At 41.7% G+C, this 19,706-nt stretch overlaps 3 protein-coding genes across 3 annotated transcripts in view; all 3 read right to left on the bottom strand.

Moving 5' to 3' along the window:
* Positions 1 to 4,144, bottom strand: part of sacm1lb (SAC1 like phosphatidylinositide phosphatase b) — an 8,758-nt gene extending 4,614 nt beyond the window's left edge. The window contains exons 1-14 of the mRNA XM_060861415.1: positions 4,085 to 4,144; positions 2,874 to 2,971; positions 2,526 to 2,600; positions 2,297 to 2,424; positions 2,028 to 2,177; positions 1,849 to 1,908; positions 1,370 to 1,403; positions 1,152 to 1,253; positions 989 to 1,074; positions 810 to 896; positions 592 to 660; positions 428 to 507; positions 246 to 344; positions 31 to 169 (exon numbers count right to left, since the gene is read on the bottom strand). Of these exons, the coding sequence (XP_060717398.1) occupies positions 31 to 169; positions 246 to 344; positions 428 to 507; positions 592 to 660; positions 810 to 896; positions 989 to 1,074; positions 1,152 to 1,253; positions 1,370 to 1,403; positions 1,849 to 1,908; positions 2,028 to 2,177; positions 2,297 to 2,424; positions 2,526 to 2,600; positions 2,874 to 2,971; positions 4,085 to 4,113 (1,236 nt within the window). The 5' untranslated portion in view covers positions 4,114 to 4,144. The remainder of the gene's footprint in view (positions 1 to 30; positions 170 to 245; positions 345 to 427; positions 508 to 591; positions 661 to 809; positions 897 to 988; positions 1,075 to 1,151; positions 1,254 to 1,369; positions 1,404 to 1,848; positions 1,909 to 2,027; positions 2,178 to 2,296; positions 2,425 to 2,525; positions 2,601 to 2,873; positions 2,972 to 4,084) is intronic.
* Positions 4,145 to 5,433: 1,289 nt separating this feature from the next.
* Positions 5,434 to 8,414, bottom strand: gpatch3 (G patch domain containing 3). Its single transcript, XM_060861500.1, has 7 exons — positions 8,018 to 8,414; positions 7,436 to 7,890; positions 7,018 to 7,192; positions 6,668 to 6,727; positions 6,360 to 6,466; positions 5,966 to 6,093; positions 5,434 to 5,875 (listed from the first exon to the last, which is right to left on the bottom strand). Exons 1-7 carry the CDS (start codon positions 8,391 to 8,393, stop codon positions 5,722 to 5,724), a joined length of 1,455 nt encoding a protein of 484 aa, XP_060717483.1. The 5' UTR covers positions 8,394 to 8,414; the 3' UTR covers positions 5,434 to 5,721.
* A 927-nt stretch (positions 8,415 to 9,341) lies between these two features.
* On the bottom strand, positions 9,342 to 18,298 carry smpd5 (sphingomyelin phosphodiesterase 5). Its single transcript, XM_060861498.1, has 8 exons — positions 18,085 to 18,298; positions 14,502 to 15,678; positions 13,576 to 13,651; positions 13,333 to 13,473; positions 12,054 to 12,143; positions 11,108 to 11,171; positions 10,801 to 10,960; positions 9,342 to 10,353 (listed from the first exon to the last, which is right to left on the bottom strand). The coding sequence occupies exons 2-8, from the start codon at positions 15,561 to 15,563 to the stop codon at positions 10,252 to 10,254; spliced, it is 1,695 nt and encodes a 564-aa protein (XP_060717481.1). The 5' UTR covers positions 15,564 to 15,678; positions 18,085 to 18,298; the 3' UTR covers positions 9,342 to 10,251.
* Positions 18,299 to 19,706: the final 1,408 nt, after the last annotated feature.

Genomic DNA, 19,706 nt, shown 5'->3' with positions numbered 1-19,706 from the left:
GTCCCCGAGGTGTCGATATAAAGCCTTCACCTGCAGCTGAGACTGAAGCGATCGTCTGGCCAGGAGACTCTGAACCACATTGGTACGGTCCAGACAATCCATACAGTTGCTCCGAAACGTCCCCTCCTGCTGCAACTGGACCGTTCCGTCCGCGTCCACCAGGAAGTAGCTGCGAACAGAGTAAACGATGAACACACACCGACGCCGTCCCATGTTTATCTGCACCTCAGAGTTACCGACCGTACCCGAACTCGGCCTGCTGCTCGGCAACCGTGTCCACCAGGATCTGCAGGCGGTTCCACCTCATCCTACTGCACTCCTTATGGAAGTCAAAGGCCACGTACCTGCAGGAGGAAACCGACGTGAGCGTCGTTAGCATCAGTGCTGTTGTTGTTGTAAACAAATCCTTTATAAAGCAGTCACTCACTTGATCATGCCGTTACCGAGACTCTCCACCATCTTGGCGAAGGCGAGCTCCAGAGGTTTCTCTGAACCTTTCTGATTGATCTACGTGTGACACGTGTACAAATAAATTATAAAGTGTTCTGCAGACCAAAGAGCACGATACGATACAGACGGGAGAAAACGTACCAGATTTAAAATGACCTGTCGGCCGTAGGTGATGATCTGGGAGTCGAAATGTCTCTGAAAGCCGTCCAACTGTGAGCATGAGGAAATAAATCATACACGTATCTTATACACACACATACACACACACGTACACACACACGTACACACACACGTACACACACACGTACACACACACGTACACACACACACTACACTGAACATGATGTCGAGGCGCTCACGTGATTCCCACTCTTGCTGATCTGCGGTTTGGGTTTGTATTTGAGGTTCGGACGCTGGGACCAGTAGAACGGGATGGAGCCACGTGTCTGAGGGAACGGATCAGATTAATCTGGTATAGATTAGACGACATACACACGACCTTCTGACACACCGATAAGATTTAGTTTCTCGTGCTCACTTGTACGAACGAAGCCTTGGCGCCGCCGTACTGAACGATCTGCTCCGTCTCTACAAAGTTTGCTGCGTGGCCCTCGGAGTCGATCCCTGAAAAGACAGAACGGTTAAACAGACCGCGACGCTAAACGCTACGGTGTCGCGGTAAAGGGGGCTGAAGCGAGCACCTCTGACGTAGTAGCGAACGCCGGCGCGGAAGCAGCTCCTCCTGGAGATGAGGTTCCAGTCGAAGACCTTCCCGTTGATGCAGCAGGACTTCATAGCGATGACTGACAGAAGACGCGGAGTTAAGGAGGTATAAAAGACAAACACAAATGAACAACAAAGAAAAGAAAAATCCAGTAAGGATAGCGCTGGTGTTCAGGCTGTAGGTGTGTAAGGATACAGCCATGGATCACAGGACAGGCGAATCTGTGCAGCTGCAAAACAAACCGCAGAGTGAAACACGATATCGACTGAAACACCACGTTGTTCTTCGTGCACTTTTTACTTAAACCCAACACACAATGATCAGACAGTCCTGTAATTAGACCGTCGATCTAGCCGTTCGTCAGTATTACGTTTGTCAGTCCGATCTGTCCGACACACACGTCATGTCTGAAAGCCCGTCAGTCTGTCCGTCTGATCCGTGCCTAATCACCTGACTTATCTGTTCACCTGTCCGTCTGATCCCGTCTGAACTGTCTCTCTGTTCATCTGCTTGATCTTCCCACCCGTCCTTCTAGTCTGTCTGATCTGCATGTCTATCTGTCTGGCAAACCCAGTTTAACTATTTATCCATGTCTCTAGCTGACCCGACTTCCCGACTGATAACTACATGGACCGGACGCACAGATATCGGACGTCGAGCAGTTGTGTGTTTACCTCCGGCTGCGTGCTGAAGTCTCTGAGCAGGAAGCCGTTCCACACGAACCTCTGATCCGCCTGCACACGACAAAACACACAACAAGGGTTTCTTGGTTGTTTAATAACCCCACCCTCACATACACCCCTCGTCTGTGTGTGTGTGTGTGTGTGTGTGTGTGTGTGTGTGTGTGTCTGACCCTCTCCAGCAGACTCATCTCCTGAAACTCGGGGCTGGTGTTGGCGAGCCGCTGCAGGGAGTGTGTGAGGTCGTAGTCTGTAGCGAAGTAAAAGCCGTCCGTATTCAGGATGTTGTTGATCATAGAGAGGAAGGTCTTGTTGTCCTGCATCTAAAAAAAACAGCTTAAGAAACTTAAAAACGTCACATTTATGCGTCGCGGTCAATAAAATGGACGCTGCACCCTGCACAGAACCCGAGCTGAAGCTCTGACGTAACTCGTCTCCTGACCTGCGTGTCTGTGAGGTGCAGCACCGTCTTCTTATACGAGATCATGTCGAACTCCACGGCCTTCCACACGGCGTGTCCCAGCAGATCCCCCACTTTCCTCTTCTTGGTGATCACAATAAGGTACATGCCTAAAGCAACAGGATTATTTGATTAAATCATAGTAGCTGAAAAATAGCATCCATATAACAGTGTTAGCGTTTCAGAAGAGAGCGTGACGTTCGCTCCTGACCTGCTACCAGCCGTATCGTCCCCATGATGCCACATATCGACTGGGTCGCTGCTGAAGGTGGGATGTCCTTCATCCCTACAGCACAGGCACGGGGTGTTATTATTAATACACACCTGCTAGAACACTTTTATACATCAAGCCATAATTACATCATTTATGTTAATGGAGGGAAATTCAAAAATGTGATTTAAAGGGGTGGAGCCACAGCTCCTTCACTATGATTGACACAGATGCCACGCCTCCTTCATTATGACAAAGGATTGGCTCATTTTAGCCAGCTAGCTCAGCATAGCAGGGATTTATTATATTCAGCAGTGTCTCGGTCTCCTGAGGTTTCTCCTCTCTTACCTATCAGCATCATCTCTGTAGATACTCGATCAATAGAGAGGACTTCGTTAGCGCCATCATCACACGCCTCGATGTAGAACCTCTCAGGCGTCGTGTGCCTGCAGGGAACAAAGAGACAAATAAAAGGATGAGCAGCTTAAAGAGCACAAGATCACTTTTACCACAGATTCAGACCGATAAGCTACGACGCTAATATAAAGATCAAATCCATCTAACAAACGTTCTAACTACGTTCCTACATTACACACAATGCTGTTCAGCTACCTGTTGTTAAAAAGAGACGCTTTAATGCTGGAATCAGCTCAAGAGATTCTAAACTATTCCCAAACTGTCATCATGGAAAAGCATTGCATTCTGGGATTATGAGTTCAACCTGATCTTAGAACACGAAGCTCAGATCTTCATAGCAATCACCAAAACTTTATTTCTTTATTCATTAATTTCTTACAAACATTATAACTGTACAAACAATAACAACATCCTCTTGTGACATACACAACATATACATCCAACAGTTTTCACCAAACATCAGAATTCAGTGTGTAAAACACAGTCAGTGTGTGAGATGATCAGTGTGTGCGATGATCAGTGTGTGAGATGATCAGTGTGTGAGATGATCAGTGTGTGAGATGATCAGTGTGTGAGATGATCAGTGTGTGAGATGATCAGTCAGTGTGTGAGATGATCAGTGTGTGAGATGATCAGTGTGTGAGATGATCAGTGTGTGAGATGATCAGTGTGTGAGATGATCAGTCAGTGTGTGAGATGATCAGTCAGTGTGTGAGATGATCAGTGTGTGAGATGATCAGTGTGTGAGATGATCAGTCAGTGTGTGAGATGATCAGTGTGTGAGATGATCAGTGTGTGAGATGATCAGTGTGTGAGATGATCAGTGTGTGAGATGATCAGTGTGTGAGATGATCAGTGTGTGAGATGATCAGTGTGTGAGATGATCAGTGTGTGAGATGATCAGTGTGTAAAACATTGTTATCTTCCACAATCCCTCTTTAACATCACACTTAGCACGTTAGCATTAGCATTAGCATTAACACAGCTACATGCACTACAACTTGTTTGCTAACAGACAAAATGACGTCAAGTTTCTCTTTCTCGTGTATTAAAATAAAGATATTCCCTAAAACCCGAACACACACTAGTTTAAACTTATAAAGCAGTGACACTTTAGTTACGCGGTTAAAGTGAACACTTACAAAGTGAAGCTGCTGTAGGTGGTCGCCATTTTGCCTCCTCTGAAGCTCCGCCCACAGTGACGTGGCACTCAATGCAGCAGCGCTATATAACAGGCCTGGGGTCAGGGTTATAATAATAATAATAATAATAATAATGATAATAATAATAATAATAATAATAATAATGATAATAATAATAATAATACTGATAATGATAATAATAATAATAATAATATTAATAATAATAATAATAATAATAATAATAATAATAATGATAATAATAATAATAATAATAATAATAATAATAATAATAATATTAATAATAATAATAATAATAATGATAATAATAATAATAATACTGATAATGATAATAATAATAATAATAATATTAATAATAATAATAATAATAATAATAATGATGATGATGATAATAATAATGATAATGATAATGATAATGATAATAAAAATAATAATAATTATTATTATTATTATTATTATCATTATCATTATCATTATTTTTTTTTTATTTGTACAATAATTTGTTAAATATTTTCTATTCAATTTATAGTGTATTATGTTTGTTTTTAAAATATAACAAAAAGAAAATCCAGTTTTCTTCTTTTTTATTTAAATAATCTTGGCTTTTATTTCTATATAATAAAATAAAAGGTTCTTTTTTATTTTTAAAAACACTGAACAGGAATTTGTGATTTCAGCTTTTTTATTTTTACCCTAACAACGTATTTGACTCTATTGCACTTGCTCATTAACTCACGTTTCTTACATCTGCATGTAGGAAATACGACAAATTAATACGAATTAACTTCAGTATAAAACATACAACACTATTTGACTTTAGGAATATAGAGACAGCTGAACTTTGTGATTCCTTTCAGAGAAAAACAGTCGGTTTAAAAAAACAGAATTTCTCATAATGCCATTATTGTGCGAGGAAATAAAAATGTTTATGGAATAAAACACTTCTTACTGCCAAATTTATCTGTAACTATAATTGTTTAACTTTATTTCTTTTAAAGTTTCTTGATTTAAGATTTATTTAAGGGAATTTACCTGTTTATGTTTGTATGTCTATAAAGTTAACAATATTACTTAATAGTATATTTAGTAAATTAGTCATTTTGAAATAAAACTTGTCAAAAATTTAAATGTTTTACAAAAAACAATATTTAAAACATTTTGAAACTTTTTTCTGCAAAGCAGCAAGTGTGTGAAATGCAGGAATGTTAGCTTTGGTATAAATGATATTATGTTCTTATTATAATATTATTAATGATGTAATTGACAATACAAATATAAATTGAGGAGGCAGATGGTAAATAAATCATTTTAATAAGACACAAACATAATAAATATAATCACTGGTTAAAAGATCATGTTTTTTTTAGATGTTTTAGAAAATTTAAAATGATTTGTTCCAAAAAAGTTGAGTCACTGAAAACACTCATCGTTTCCCGTTTACGTTTCCTCATAGTTTAATAAACGTGAGTCACAAAATGATGCAAAAAAAAATATGAACCCCTTTATAACAAGGGAAAATCATTCACACCTCTGTTTCCAAACAGAAAAACTCCAGACAATGTACTGAATTATAAAAGAGCTAAATGTCAGTTCTGAGGCTCTGTGCCTCCGTCTGAACGTCACTGTGTGTATTTCATGCTGCTGCTCGGCTGTCGGCGCAGGAGTGTGTCGCCCCGGTCCGAGTCTTTCGGCTCGTCGTAAACAGTCAGTATGTGAAATTCGGGCCGACGTTTTTTAAGAGGTTGAAAAGATCTGAGTTTTTCTCCGTGATACCTGCAGAGAAAAACACACATTACGATAAAGGTCGTCTCTCATCATTAGTGCGAGAGGAAATGAAAGTGTTGCTGTGATAAAGTGACTCACCCGAAGCCTCTCTTACAGCTGGGATGCTGTCCTTCGTTCTCTAAAGCCTCAGGAATCCCCAAGCGAGAGTTTCCGAGTCCCTCGCCGTCTTTCCAACCCTGTTTCTCCATCACACGCCGTCCCACGCCCTAAAACACACACACACACACACACATCAATATCCACATCTCAGAATGGGCTTTAACTAAAGCTAACCATTTCCTTCTTTAATTTTATCTGTAATAAAAAAAAGCGAGAGTTTTCACACACGCGCCTCACAGCTGGGGACTTTACGACTGGACGAAACGCTCATTTTAATAGTGAGCATAAAATAAAGGCTCCGTCCCGTATATAGGTTTATAGTATAAACCTCGGTGTCTTTATGTTGCTTTGCAGCTCGCTTTAACCTTCTTACCTTCGTGAATTTCTCGAAGGTGCCGATCTTCTGCCGCTCCGCTCCGTCCCTCAGCCGCTTCTCATAGCGCATACGGACGTAGTCTCTGGAGTCCATGTCTCCGCCGTCTGATCAGCAGCGATGTCGCAACCATGGCAACGTACAACAGACAACAGGTTAACGATCGATCTCGTTAACTAATGACATTACGAGTAAAGCTTTAAAACGCTTCTGATTAAAAAAAAATTTGGAATCAAACAAGAAATAAAACACTTTTGGACTCAGAGTTACTCTGGTAAATGCTAAAATACGAATGTTTTAAACACTACCTTTATCGTAGTAGACGCTCATGTCCACGTCCCAGTCGTCTGTTGTCTGCTCGTCAAAATCTACAAAAAAAAAAGATAAAAATGAATCATGAATACAAAAGAAAGTGCACAATGCAATTTACGGTCAAAACAAAAAACAATAACTTCATTTGAAAATAAATCTATTCTTTATGCAAAAAAAAGTTTTGAAACAATTTCTTTATCATTTATATTATTTTCACTTTTTGTCATTTCAAAAATTGATTCCAGCCTTTATGTATTTAATCATTTGTATTTTAGCTTTAATAATAAAACATATGCGCTAGGTGTTAATGCAGGTGTTAATGCAGATGTGTAGCACGGTGACTGACCCCCCTCCTCCTCCTGCCAGTACTGAGCGTCTGTGTAGAACACGAGGCCTGAGCCTCCTTTCTCCCACTTCAGCTCGATCTCCTCCTCAAACAGACGCTCTTTACTTCTCTCCTGAGACGTCACGTCCTCGTGCAGAGCCTCGTGTCGCTCCCATTCCTCACACCGATCATCGTCCTGACACACACACACACACAGAGTTAGCACACTGTACATTATTTAGTGGAGTAGAGGTGCGGACCACCTCTCTCTCTCTCTCTCTCTCTCTCTCTCTCTCTCTCTCTCTCTCTCTGTGTGTGTCTGTCTGTCTCTCTCTCTGTGTGTGTGTGTGTGTCTGTCTCTCTCTCTCTCTCTCTCTCTCTCTCCACCAACCACCTCTCACACACACAGAATTTTTGTTCACCACATGAAATGACTCACATCATCTGGTCCTGAGTCTTCCTCCTCTTCCTCCTCACTCTCCTCTCTGATTGACTGGTCCTTGTTCTCACGCGTCCTGTCTCTCGGTTTCTCGGCGCTCGTGGTCGAAGCGATGCCCCCCGGCCCACAGATTTCTACCCCTCCTGCGGTGAACACGCTCTCTTCGCTCGCCTCCACCACGGGCGTGTTGTACTGGTAGGGCACGTTGCCATAGCGACGGTGTGAGCCGGTCTTGGGGAAGACGAGGCCCAGTTTGCGGATGAGACGTGGAGGAAAGCGGCAGGACTGGATGAGCTGCAGGAACACGCTGACCGGAGTGCCAACGTTACCAGCGGGCATCAGAGCGGGTGGTGTCAGTTCGGGCATGACGTGTAGATCGGACTTAGTGACATGATCCGTGTGCGAGATCGGACGCCTCAACTCCGCCTTCGTCTTATACGGAAAACCATTCGGATCTGTTCAGGGAACATCAGACAATCAGAGGGAAAACGTCCTGTTAGTAAACTCACACTGTTACAGCTTATAGACTGTTTATATGACGCCAATAAAGGAATCCGGATCAGTAACCGGATTGAGACTCACCGGTGTGAACGGACACTTTAATCCTCCGGATCAGACACCGCTTCATCAACCAGTTTCCCTGAGAGTCGACCCACTGATTCCCGCTGTACATCTTCACAAAACGCGTCGCTTCTTTTTCCTTCACAGAAACCACACAGCAACAAGAAGCTTCGGCTTTAATCTCACTCTGTTTCTCACCTTCTTCTTTCTCCTCCTCTTCCTCACTCGGTTTCTCTGGCTTTACTCTCACTTCCGGTCTGTGTCGGTAGTGAAAACATACAAATCCTCCGCTTTCTATAAACTGGCTGAAATAATTTCTCAGATCTGCCGAGCGGAATTTTACAGGAATGTTGTTTACCACGAAGAACAGTCCAGCTTCTGTCTCTAACGCCGCCATCTTTGTTGTTCAGAACAACCGGAAATAAGAAACCGGAAACCGAACAATAAAAGTCCTTTTCAAACGTAAACAAAAGTTTTGTATTTGTATTTGTTTGCAGAGCTTTTAGAATTGGGTTTAAAACATTTTTGTTTAATGTTTTTTTTTTAATTTTATTTGTCCTTGTTTAAAACTGTTTAATAATGGATTAATTATCAGACACACTTTCCCAGTTTAAATGTAGATTAAAAACTCATCTCTTTAGTCAGACGCACACATAATACATCCCATAATATTGTGCTCTATTACATCAGACCAAATGCACATTATTATCTAGTGCTTGTTAATATTATGAACAGCAGCTACGTTAATTCCTCTCCACTGCTTCTCTCTTTCTACCATCCCGAGGCTTCCAGATATTGTATCAGCTCTGATCGTCTTCTGTGTGATGAAGATTTTGGACCTCCACTGAGACGAGGACGACTCTGTGAGGATCCTGAGACATCTAGAGATCTACCAGCTCCATTTAGACTCTGTGATACTAAAGAGGAGATGTGAACTCCATGTGGTGTTTGAGGACAACAACCTCCTCATCAGTACAACATTTATCAGACTGTATATTTATAATCACACCCCCAGTGTCACCCAGATGAGGATGAGGTTCCCCTTTGAGTCTGGTTCCTCTCAAGGTTTCTTCCTTTACCATCTTTTCCTCCCCACAGTCACCTGAGTCACCTCAGACTTGCTCGTCGGGGATAAATACATACACATTTAAATATATCTAATATTAATCTTGACTTTTGTATTATATTAATCTTTATATTATTCTTTATATTAACCTTTTGTTCTATGTTTATGTTCCGTAAAGCTGCTTTGAGACAAAGTCCATTGTTAAAAGTGTTATACAAATAAATTTGATTTGAATTGAATTAATAACTTTTTAAATAGGAAATAAATAATCAGTCCACATTTGAAAAGTGTCACATTTTTATTAAAATAGTTCATCAATCATCTGTGTGCATGAAAAAAACCCAAACAAACAAAAAAGGTTACAAAAAGTTGTGTTTTATTGCCGGTGAAGTCGGCGCTCTCAGTGCCTCTAAACCATGCAGGAGTCACGTCTTTCATTTATTTAATGTCTTTCATTTATTTAATGTTATTTAATGTCTTTAATACAATCCATGCTGCATGAGTGCAAAATTTGAACTTCATTTCATTTCATTCAATTAATATTTAACCCCAAACCATGAAAGTGTCTTTATAACATTATAACGGACAGAACTGACAGCTCTCTCACCTGATAATCTGACATACATTACAATTTAGCTACTTATATATAAAACAATTTATTACTCTAAACTGAAACAGCAGCAGTTCCGAAGCAGTGTGTGTGTGTGAGTGTGTGTGAGTGAGTGTGTGAATGTGTGTGAGTGTGTGTGCGTGAGTGTGTGTGTGTGTGTGTGTGTGTGTGAGTGAGTGTGTGTGTGGGTGTGTGTGTGTGTGTGAGTGTGTGTAAGTGTGTGTGAGTGTGTGTGAGCATGTGTGAGCGTGTGAGAGTGTGTGTGAGTGTGTGTGTGGGTGAGTGTGTGTGTGTGAGTGTGTGTGAGTGTGTGTGAGTGTGTGCGAGTGTGTGTGAGTGTGTGTGAGTGTGTGTGAGTGTGTGTGTGGGTGAGTGTGTGTGTGTGAGTGTGTGCGAGTGTGTGTGAGCGTGTGTGAGCATGTGTGAGCGTGTGAGAGTGTGTGTGAGCGTGTGAGTGTGTGAGTGTGTGTGTGGGTGAGTGTGTGTGTGTGAGTGTGTGTGAGTGTGTGTGAGTGTGTGCGAGTGTGTGTGAGTGTGTGTGAGCATGTGTGAGCGTGTGAGAGTGTGACATGCCTCAGCTTAAGAGCCTGAGGAGTCGAGCGTGACACCGAGTCTCAGGCCGACAGGGATGTGATCTGTTAAAGTAGCCAGCTGGGTCACGTACGTAAACTCCTCAACTTCCTGTAAGACAAACAGGAAAAAAAAATACATGAAAATGAAATTCAAAGAAACTTGTAATGAAATGTCCTGAACACTGAGCACTGAACACTGAGCATTGAACACTGAGCACTGAGACACGAGAATCATTAGGGTTAGTTCAGAGATTAAGGTTCGGATCAGTGACAGAGTTAGGATAAGGATTAGGGTAAGAATTAGCATTTAGAGTAAGGATTAAGATTAGAATGATGGTTTAGATTAGGATTAGTGTTGGGGTGAGGATTAGGATTAGTGTTGGGGTGAGGATTAGGATTAGTGTTGGGGTGAGGATTAGGATTAGTGTTGGGGTGAGGATTAGGATTAGTGTTGGGGTGAGGATTAGGATTAGTGTTGGGGTGAGGATTAGGATTAGTGTTGGGGTGAGGATTAGGATTAGGTTTAGTGAGCATCAGTAAAGTGTGAGAGTCTCACCGTATGCCAGCAGTCCGTCAGTGTGCTCTCTCTGTAGAGGAGGTAGTCGATGCGGCGGCCCACCCAGGCCTCCCCGGGTTCAGGGTACACAAGAGGGGTGTCGCCCCGGGGTACAGGGGGCGCCAGGTACAGTTTACGCACCTCTTCATTTTCCAGAGTCCTGTAGAAATGATTGAATTGAAATTAAAATAAGATTCTATAGTTTATTTAATAATTGTATTTTATTTTTAACAATAATTTATTTCCTCTCTTATAAAATTGTTGTGTATGTAAATAAATGAGTACACGACACACCGCTGAGGTTTACCTCTGCAGGTTATCTGGAGTGTTCACTTCCTCATCGTACAACGTAGGCTGCTGTAACAGAGTCCCTGAGACGAGGAGGTGAAGAAAAAACAAAAACGAACGACAAACATTACTTTAAAACAACAACACAACATGGCAATTAACATAGAAACATAAAACATTAAAATAATCCTGTACTACAGCCAGAGCTGCTGTTTGTGTGTGTGTATGTGTGTGTGTTTGTGTGTGTGTGTATGTGTTTGTGTGTGTGTGTGAGTGCGTGCGTGTGTGTGTTAATGTGTGTGTGTGTTAATGTGTGTGTGCGTGTGTGTGTTAATGTGTGCACGCGTGTGTGTGTGTGTGCGTGTGTGTGTGAATGTGTGTGTGTGTTAATGTGTGTGTGTGTTAATGTGTGTGTGTTAATGTGTATGTTAATATGTGTATGTTAATGTGTGTGTGTTAATGTGTGTGTGTGCGTGTGTGTGTTAATGTGTGCACGCGTGTGTGTGTGTGCGTGTGTGTGTGTGAATGTGTGTGTGTGTTAATGTGTGTGTGTGTTAATGTGTGTGTGTTAATGTGTATGTGTGTGTGTTAATGTGTGTGTGTTAATGTGTGTGTGTTAATGTGTGTGTGTGTGTGTGTGTGTTAATGTGTGTGTGTGTTAATGTGTGTGTGTTAATGTGTGTGTGTGTGTGTGTGTGTGTGTGTTAATGTGTGTGTGTGTGTGTTAATGTGTGTGTGTGTGTTAATGTGTGTGTGTGTGTGTTAATGTGTGTGTGTGTGTGTGTGTGTTAATGTGTGTGTGTTAATGTGTGTGTGTTAATGTGTGTGTGTTAATGTGTGTGTGTGTGTTAATGTGTGTGTGTGTTAATGTGTGTGTGTTAATGTGTGTGTGTGTGTGTGTGTGTTAATGTGTGTGTGTGTGTGTGTTAATGTGTGTGTGTGTGTTAATGTGTGTGTGTGTGTACCTATAGCCCACGGTTTCTCTCGTCCTGCTGCGGCTCTGCAGGGATCCATGTAGTCATTAAACAGAGTGTGTTTCTGCTCCAGATCGTCATCTACACACACACACACACACACATACACACACATACTCAACACCTTGCTCTGGGTGTGTGTTCATGGTGTGTGTGTGTTCACTGCTGTGTGTGTGCACTTTGGATGGGTTAAATGCAGGGAACGAATCTGAGTATGTGTCACTGTACTTAGCCGTATGTCACGTCACTTTGTACACAACATAAAGGATCAACAGTACCAGCAGTGTAACATCTGTGTGTTTTACTCAGCGTTATGTCATTAACGTGATTCTCTGTTAACATTAATGAGCTTTTCATTAGCACATTAATGTGAAACAGTGATGTCACAGATACAAAAGCTCACTTCTGACATGTCGTGTCTGATTATGACGCCACGTGACGGATGATTACGTAATTTACTTTAACAGCGATAATAACAATAACGTTCGTAACGTCAGGAAGTGGGTCAGGAAAGTTGTTAGTTCATTAATAATTCATTAATATTTCATTAATAGTTCATTAATAATTCATTAATAATTCATTAGCAATTCAGTAACAATCCATTAGTGACATGAATTCTCATGCACAGTAAAAAAAAAAAAACATTTTTAAACAAATACAGAATAAATGAACAAAAATAAAAAAAAAATTAAAATAAAATAAAAATCAATTAGAGAAAAATCATGAAAAGATTATTTTGTTTTCTAAAAAATATTATAAAATCTAATAAAATGATATTTACTATGATAAAAAAAAAGTATTTACTATAATAAAAATTAAGGTAAAGGGAAAAAATTATACTTTATGAGACATACTTTAATATTAAGACGTATAAATACAGAATAAAGTAAAACGTACATAAATAATCTAGCAGAGTAATAAAATAAAAAAGATACAATTTTGTATGAACATGTAATAAAATGAAATATTTAATAAATGTAAACATTTTAGAATAATGTGAAATAAAAAAAGGTTTTAAAATGATTAAATAAAAACAATGAAGAGATTTTAAAAAATACAAAAAAAAGAATAAATTGTAATGTAAATGTAAAAACATTAAATGATTTTTATAATTAGGAAGATCTAAAAAAAAAAGTAAGATTAGCATAAAGAAATAACGAGAAATACAGAATAAAAGGAGAAATAAAAAAATAAATCACCTCAGAAGGATAAAATAACGATACAAACAAAAATATAATTCTAAAGAAGAGGAAGGATTTTTGTGACCTACCCGGAGAGCAGTTGTCGAAATTGAAGTCTCCACAGAGGACGTCGAACACCACCACCTCGTCCTGCTGCCTGCTTGTGCTCTGGAACTCCTCCATCCACTTGGTGATCATGTCCATCTGCTCACACCGAACGTCTCCTTCTCCTAAAACCAGGAGAACAAAACAATCCACAGCTTCACCTTCACGAGAATGAAACGAGGCGTCGGAGATAAAAATACGAGGCACGAGACGTGAAGACGTCCTACCTTGTGGAGCGTGAAGATGAGTGCAGTTAAAAAACCCCACCATGTTCTTCTCTCCTGTCTGTAGCCCTGTTTGTACCTGACAAGGAAAGAGCTTCATTACACCTCAGTCACAGAAACCAATCAGAAACAATTCACATTTCTATCCTACATTTGACTCCTGATTAAATCTGCATATAAAGAACCTCAGTGATGTGAACCTCATTTTATCCTTCATTAGTTGCTGAGTTTCTGTTGATAGGTTAATATTAGCAGTTAACACTAGTATTGACAAAGAATTGTTGAGTTATTGTGAGTCACACACACACACACACACACACTACAGTTATTGTGACACGCCTGCAGATGAACTGCGTTACTAGAAGATTTAACACACGCTCTGCACCGAGACGAACTCTTCCACTGTTTAGTCCTCGTTATATTTTCAGCTCTCTTTGCCATATATGGAGTTTTGTGGGCGTGGCTAACTGTAAATAACGTTCATTCAGAGCTAATGGGTGTTTATGAACACACACACACACACACACACATACATACACACACACACACACACACACACACACACACACACACACACACACACACACACACACACACACACACACACACACACACACACACACACACACACACACACACATACACACAAACTCGCACACACACACACATACACACACACACACACACATACACACATTCAAACACACACATACACACACACACATATACACACACATACACACACACACACACACACACACACACACACACGAAGAAATTTCAATGATTTTCATTTGGTTTCTACACAAAAACATTTACACATAACGTCAGTAAAATTCTGATTCAACCTTTCGCAAGCAACAAAGGCACATAATAAACATATAAAAATTAACTGAGGAAACCCATTTCAGTGTCGTAAGTATGTGCACCTTCAGAGACAGCAGGCCCTTAGCAGCGAGAGCGTCCTCTCCTCGTCCATTGGGGAAGCAGCGGTACTGCGCCTCCATCACCGGGTAGCGACTGGCCACCAACAAGCCGCTGTTGAAGAACTTAAAGCAGGAGCCGGAGCTGCAGGCGTACACGCCCACATCATACAGGATGTGACCAAAGAGCGGAGACAAAATCTCTGCCAACTTGGCCGCTGCCCTCTTATCAAAGACTTCCTGCAGGCACAGGATGTCCACATCGGCTGGAAACAGAGCTGACACCTCCAGAGGCGTGTGTAACGCTCGTAAAGGCTTCACGTGGCCTCCGTTCACCTGGAGTTCGTGCGTGTGATTGCTTGGCACGGCGCCATCTGTGGACTTTTGGAGCATTTCTTTATCATCATTCACGGCCTGTTCTTCTGACGGTAAATTTGTAGGAACGTCTCCGTCCTGCTCTAATGTCGCTGGCTGTGTCTGAGCGTTAGTGGTGCCGTAGGAGGCAGAGCCTGAGTTTAGGAGGCTGGACGACGGGCTCAAGGCTCCGCAGCTACTGGGTGAGTCGATGAAAATGCGGATATGCGGCCGGCTGACGCCCTGCACGATGTTGCGCCCGATGGCGAGTGCCCTCTGCTGCGTGTGAGCCAGGTTATTAAAACGTGCCAGTCCCCCAGGTAGGAGGCACAGATTAGCACTTAAAAACCCAAACGTCACCTTTCCAGACTCCTCCCATCCAGCGTTACGGTCCTGCAGCTTTATTGTCGCCTCCCGCCGCATATAAGAGAAGGGACGACGAGCGCACTGGAGCGGCGCCCACAACAGGAAACCCAGCAAAGCAAACGGTGCCGAGATCATAAACAAGAAGAAAAAGAGCAAGAAGCCAAGAAAGACCTTGAGAGGGTGGAGGTAGCACTCTTCCTGTAGTCTCCGCCTGCGCTCCGGTGTCGTGGACACACACACGGCGATGAGTCGGTCCAGGAACCAGAAGCAGGGGAAGACGAGGCCCCATCCCAGGGCGTGAAGAGCCTCGACGAAGCCATTAGGGAAGGCAGATTCTCTCAGAGGCATTCCTCTTCTCACAACACCACAACAAGGACACGCAGCAGCTCAGGACACGTCCAGTCATCACTCATCGAACACGCTTTGTTCATCCAAACGTCCAGCCTGCGGACAATTAATCGCCCTACGATTTAAAAAAAAAAGCACAAGTGTATATTAGATGAATATTCCAACATGTTCAGTCCAAACTTCACCTGATCTGTAGACCTGAAGATGTTCTCCTGCTACTGAGAATAGACATCACACATGTTGGATCACGTTTAACTAAAACGATGTCAAATCAGCTGAATAAATCTCTAAACCTGCAGCACTGGAGCTCTTAAGTGGTGTGTGGTCTGTTCCGAGACGTCTGGAGTGATGGACTCAAAACGAATCAATTCAAAACCCTGAAGTTGTTTCTTCTGCCGGTTTAAAAGGAGCAAATAAAAAGCATAAAAAGATCTTTCTCTGCAGACACATTCAGACTAACATCCCAGAAATAATCCAGAAATAACCGCATTACACCACCTCCACATGGAAAACTAATCCACCCCGAATGGGGCTTATTTTTTATACAGGGAACTATTTTCTCGTGTGGCTCCACAAGCGTAAGAATATCACAGAACAGGAACTACTGTAAGCTTCAGTAAGCTGTTCTCTCAAACCTCACGTCTCATTCCTCCTTTTTTTAGTCACATATTTTACACTTACACTTTAACATCTACACTTATTATAAATCCTCTCTGCTCCGAGGCCGAGATTAAATTATACCGCGTCTGTTCAATATGCTTGGACTATTTTGTTAATATTTTTAAATACGGATTTAAATCTGCTCACGTCACCAGATACACACGCCGAGATTGTTACACAATCAAACTCAATATCTGGTGTTTTACAGTAAAAATTTTAATTCTTCCTCCAGTCTGAACTGAAATATTTCTATATTACTGATTTCCTCTGAATACGTGAAGCTGTTAAATATAATACAGTCGAAAGATCTGTTTACTGGAGCAGTGAAGGACTTTCACCCCTGATAAATAAGCGCAGCGTGGTGAGACGAGGGCAAGAACAGACATGTAGACGCTAATCCAGCCCTCGCCATCTGTCCACCTCTAACCGTCTGGAATCAGCACACAAAAGAAAACAACACACCTCTCGGAGTTGATCTGTCTGCTAACCACAAAGTGCACAGAACAATCAGCAGGATCGAGGTGTGGTTACTGGGGGGTTGAACTGGGAACTGAGTGGACAGGAAACGTTCCTAAGCTCTGGGTGTCCTGATTGGAAACGCAAACACGGATGATAAGAATCAAAGGGTGATGCTTGAAATCCTGACGCCAACGAATCCTTCACTGCTTTCACAGCTTTACAACTGAACCGATAAGAAGTGAAGCAGAGCTTTAGATCCTCCTGCTGAATTACTGTTTAGGTCCACATTAGATCATTTATTCGTCTCAATATGTTAGCATGATCTGGTGGATCTGGAGTCACTGGGAGAACGTGTGTAACTCCATTCAGCTAAAGCTCTAGACCAGTTATAGCTACGTACTAGTAAACAAATGATCAGAGAGTAATAAAAAGACTGAAATGACCTAAACATTTGTAACGTGTGTGTGATGTGATGTGATGTGATGTTAGCACGTTCGCCTCACACCTCCAGGGTTGGGGGTTCGATTCCCACCTCCACCTTGTGTGTGTGGAGTTTGCATGTTCTCCCCGTGCCTCGGGGGTTTCCTCCGGGTACTCCGGTTTCCTCCCCCGGTCCAAAGACATGCATGGTAGGTTGATTGGCATCTCTGGAAAATTGTCCGTAGTGTGTGATTGTGTGAGTGAATGAGAGTGTGTGTGTGTGCCCTGTGATGGGTTGGCACTCCGTCCAGGGTGTATCCTGCCTTGATGCCCGATGACGCCTGAGATCCCCGTGACCCGAGGTAGTTCGGATAAGCGGTAGAAGATGAATGAGTGAGTGAGTGGAAATGATTATTTCTAAAACCCCAGACAGCGACTTGATGAGTGAATGTATTTAAGGCCATGCGATGATAACTCAGGTGTTGTGTGTAATAAGGAAACACAGTACAGCAGCTCACACACGTTCTACCGGTTTGAGCAGCTCAGGTGGGGTTTTGGAAGCTTGTGTCTGTTTCTGTGATACACATCTGGCAACCCTGCACAACTTCCCACAATAATACGGGGGGGGGGGGGTGTATGCAGTGTGTAAATGCTCTGAAGTGAAAAGGAAAGCAGGTCGACACGCAGGAGCGGAAGTGCAGCAGTGACTCCTGTGAAATGAATCAAAAGCGTATCAAATAAACAGAGACCCTTACTGGCGATGACGTCAGAGCGGAATCGACTCTCGGAATTGATTCCTAAATGTTAGTAATGTGATGGAGCTCCAGCGCGCGCGCGCCTTCGATTAAAGACTCGGCTCCAGGCGACAAGCGGTGAACCGACACGTCCTTTATTAACGTTTCTACACGGTTTTATCCCGAACGTGAGGAAGTGTTTGTTAGCCAGCGAGCTAACAGGAGTTAAACATAACAAACACACTCACCTGATGAGGCTCGGTGTAACTGCTGAGTGTTTAAACACCACCTTTTACCTTCCTGTGAATCACAAACACCACAAGATACAAGACAACTGCGGAAAGGCTCGTTCTCTCCTTCCTCCTCCTCCTCCTCCTCTCTCACTCTCTCTTTCTCACGTTCTCTCTCTCTCTCTCTCTCTCTCTCTCTCTCTCTCTCTCTCTCTCTTTCTCACTTTCTCTCTCTCTCTTTCTCACTGTCTCTCTCGTCTCTCTCTCTCTCTCACTCTCTCTCTCCCTCTCTCTCTCTCTCTCTCTCTCTCTCTCTCTCTCCCTCTCCCCCCCCCAGCGGTTTTGTTCGGTCAGTAAGAGCTGTATTAGGTTAGGCTCGTGCACGCGCGCCTCTGCGCGTTACCGCGGTTTGTATTAAAGGTGTGGTGGAAGCAGAGCGAGGTTAAGTTTACCTCAGATTTAAACACACCTACAACTGTGTCTGCACCACTGAAACCTCCCATTGAAATATCCTACTGAAATACTGAAACATCCTACTGAAATATACTGAAACATCCTACTGAAACATACTGAAACATCCTACTGAAATATCCTACTGAAACATACTGAAACATCCTACTGAAACATACTGAAACATCCTACTGAAACCTCCTACTGAAACATACTGAAACATCCTACTGAACATCCTACTGAAATATACTGAAACATCCCACTGAAATATCCTACTGAAATATCCTACTGAAATACTGAAACATCCTACTGAAATATACTGAAACATCCTACTGAAATATCCTACTGAAATACTGAAACATCCTACTGAAATATACTGAAACATCCTACTGAACATCCTACTGAAATATACTGAAACATCCCACTGAAATATCCTACTGAAACATACTGAAACATCCTACTGAAATATACTACTGAAATACTGAAACATCCTACTGAAATATACTGAAACATCCCACTGAAATATCCTACTGAAATACTGAAACATCCTACTGAAACATCCCACTGAAATATCCTACTGAAATATACTGAAACATCCCACTGAAATATCCTACTGAAACATACTGAAACATCCTACTGAAACCTCCTACTGAAATATCCTACTGAAATACTGAAACATCCTACTGAAATACTGAAACATCCTACTGAAATACTGAAACATCCTACTGAAACATCCTACTGAAATATCCTACTGAAATACTGAAACATCCTACTGAAATACTGAAACATCCTACTGAAATACTGAAACATCCTACTGAAACATCCTACTGAAATACTGAAACATCCTACTGAAACATCCTACTGAAACCTCCTACTGAAACATACTGAAACATCCTACTGAACATCCTACTGAAATATACTGAAACATCCCACTGAAATATCCTACTGAAATACTGAAACATCCTACTGAAACATCCTACTGAAATACTGAAACATCCTACTGAAATACTGAAACATCCTACTGAAACATCCTACTGAAATACTGAAACATCCTACTGAAACATCCTACTGAAATATCCTACTGAAATACTGAAACATCCCACTGAAACCATACCAGCTAATAAAAGAAGCTCCACTTCAGATTTATTAGCTTTAGATAAATCCGGCTGTATGACACAGGGTTCACCCCA

This window comes from Tachysurus vachellii, chromosome 25, assembly GCF_030014155.1.
Source record: "Tachysurus vachellii isolate PV-2020 chromosome 25, HZAU_Pvac_v1, whole genome shotgun sequence".
In the NCBI taxonomy this organism is placed as follows: domain Eukaryota; kingdom Metazoa; phylum Chordata; class Actinopteri; order Siluriformes; family Bagridae; genus Tachysurus; species Tachysurus vachellii.
The sequence above is the reverse complement of the archived record's forward strand: the minus strand, read 5'-3'. Positions and strand labels throughout refer to the sequence as shown.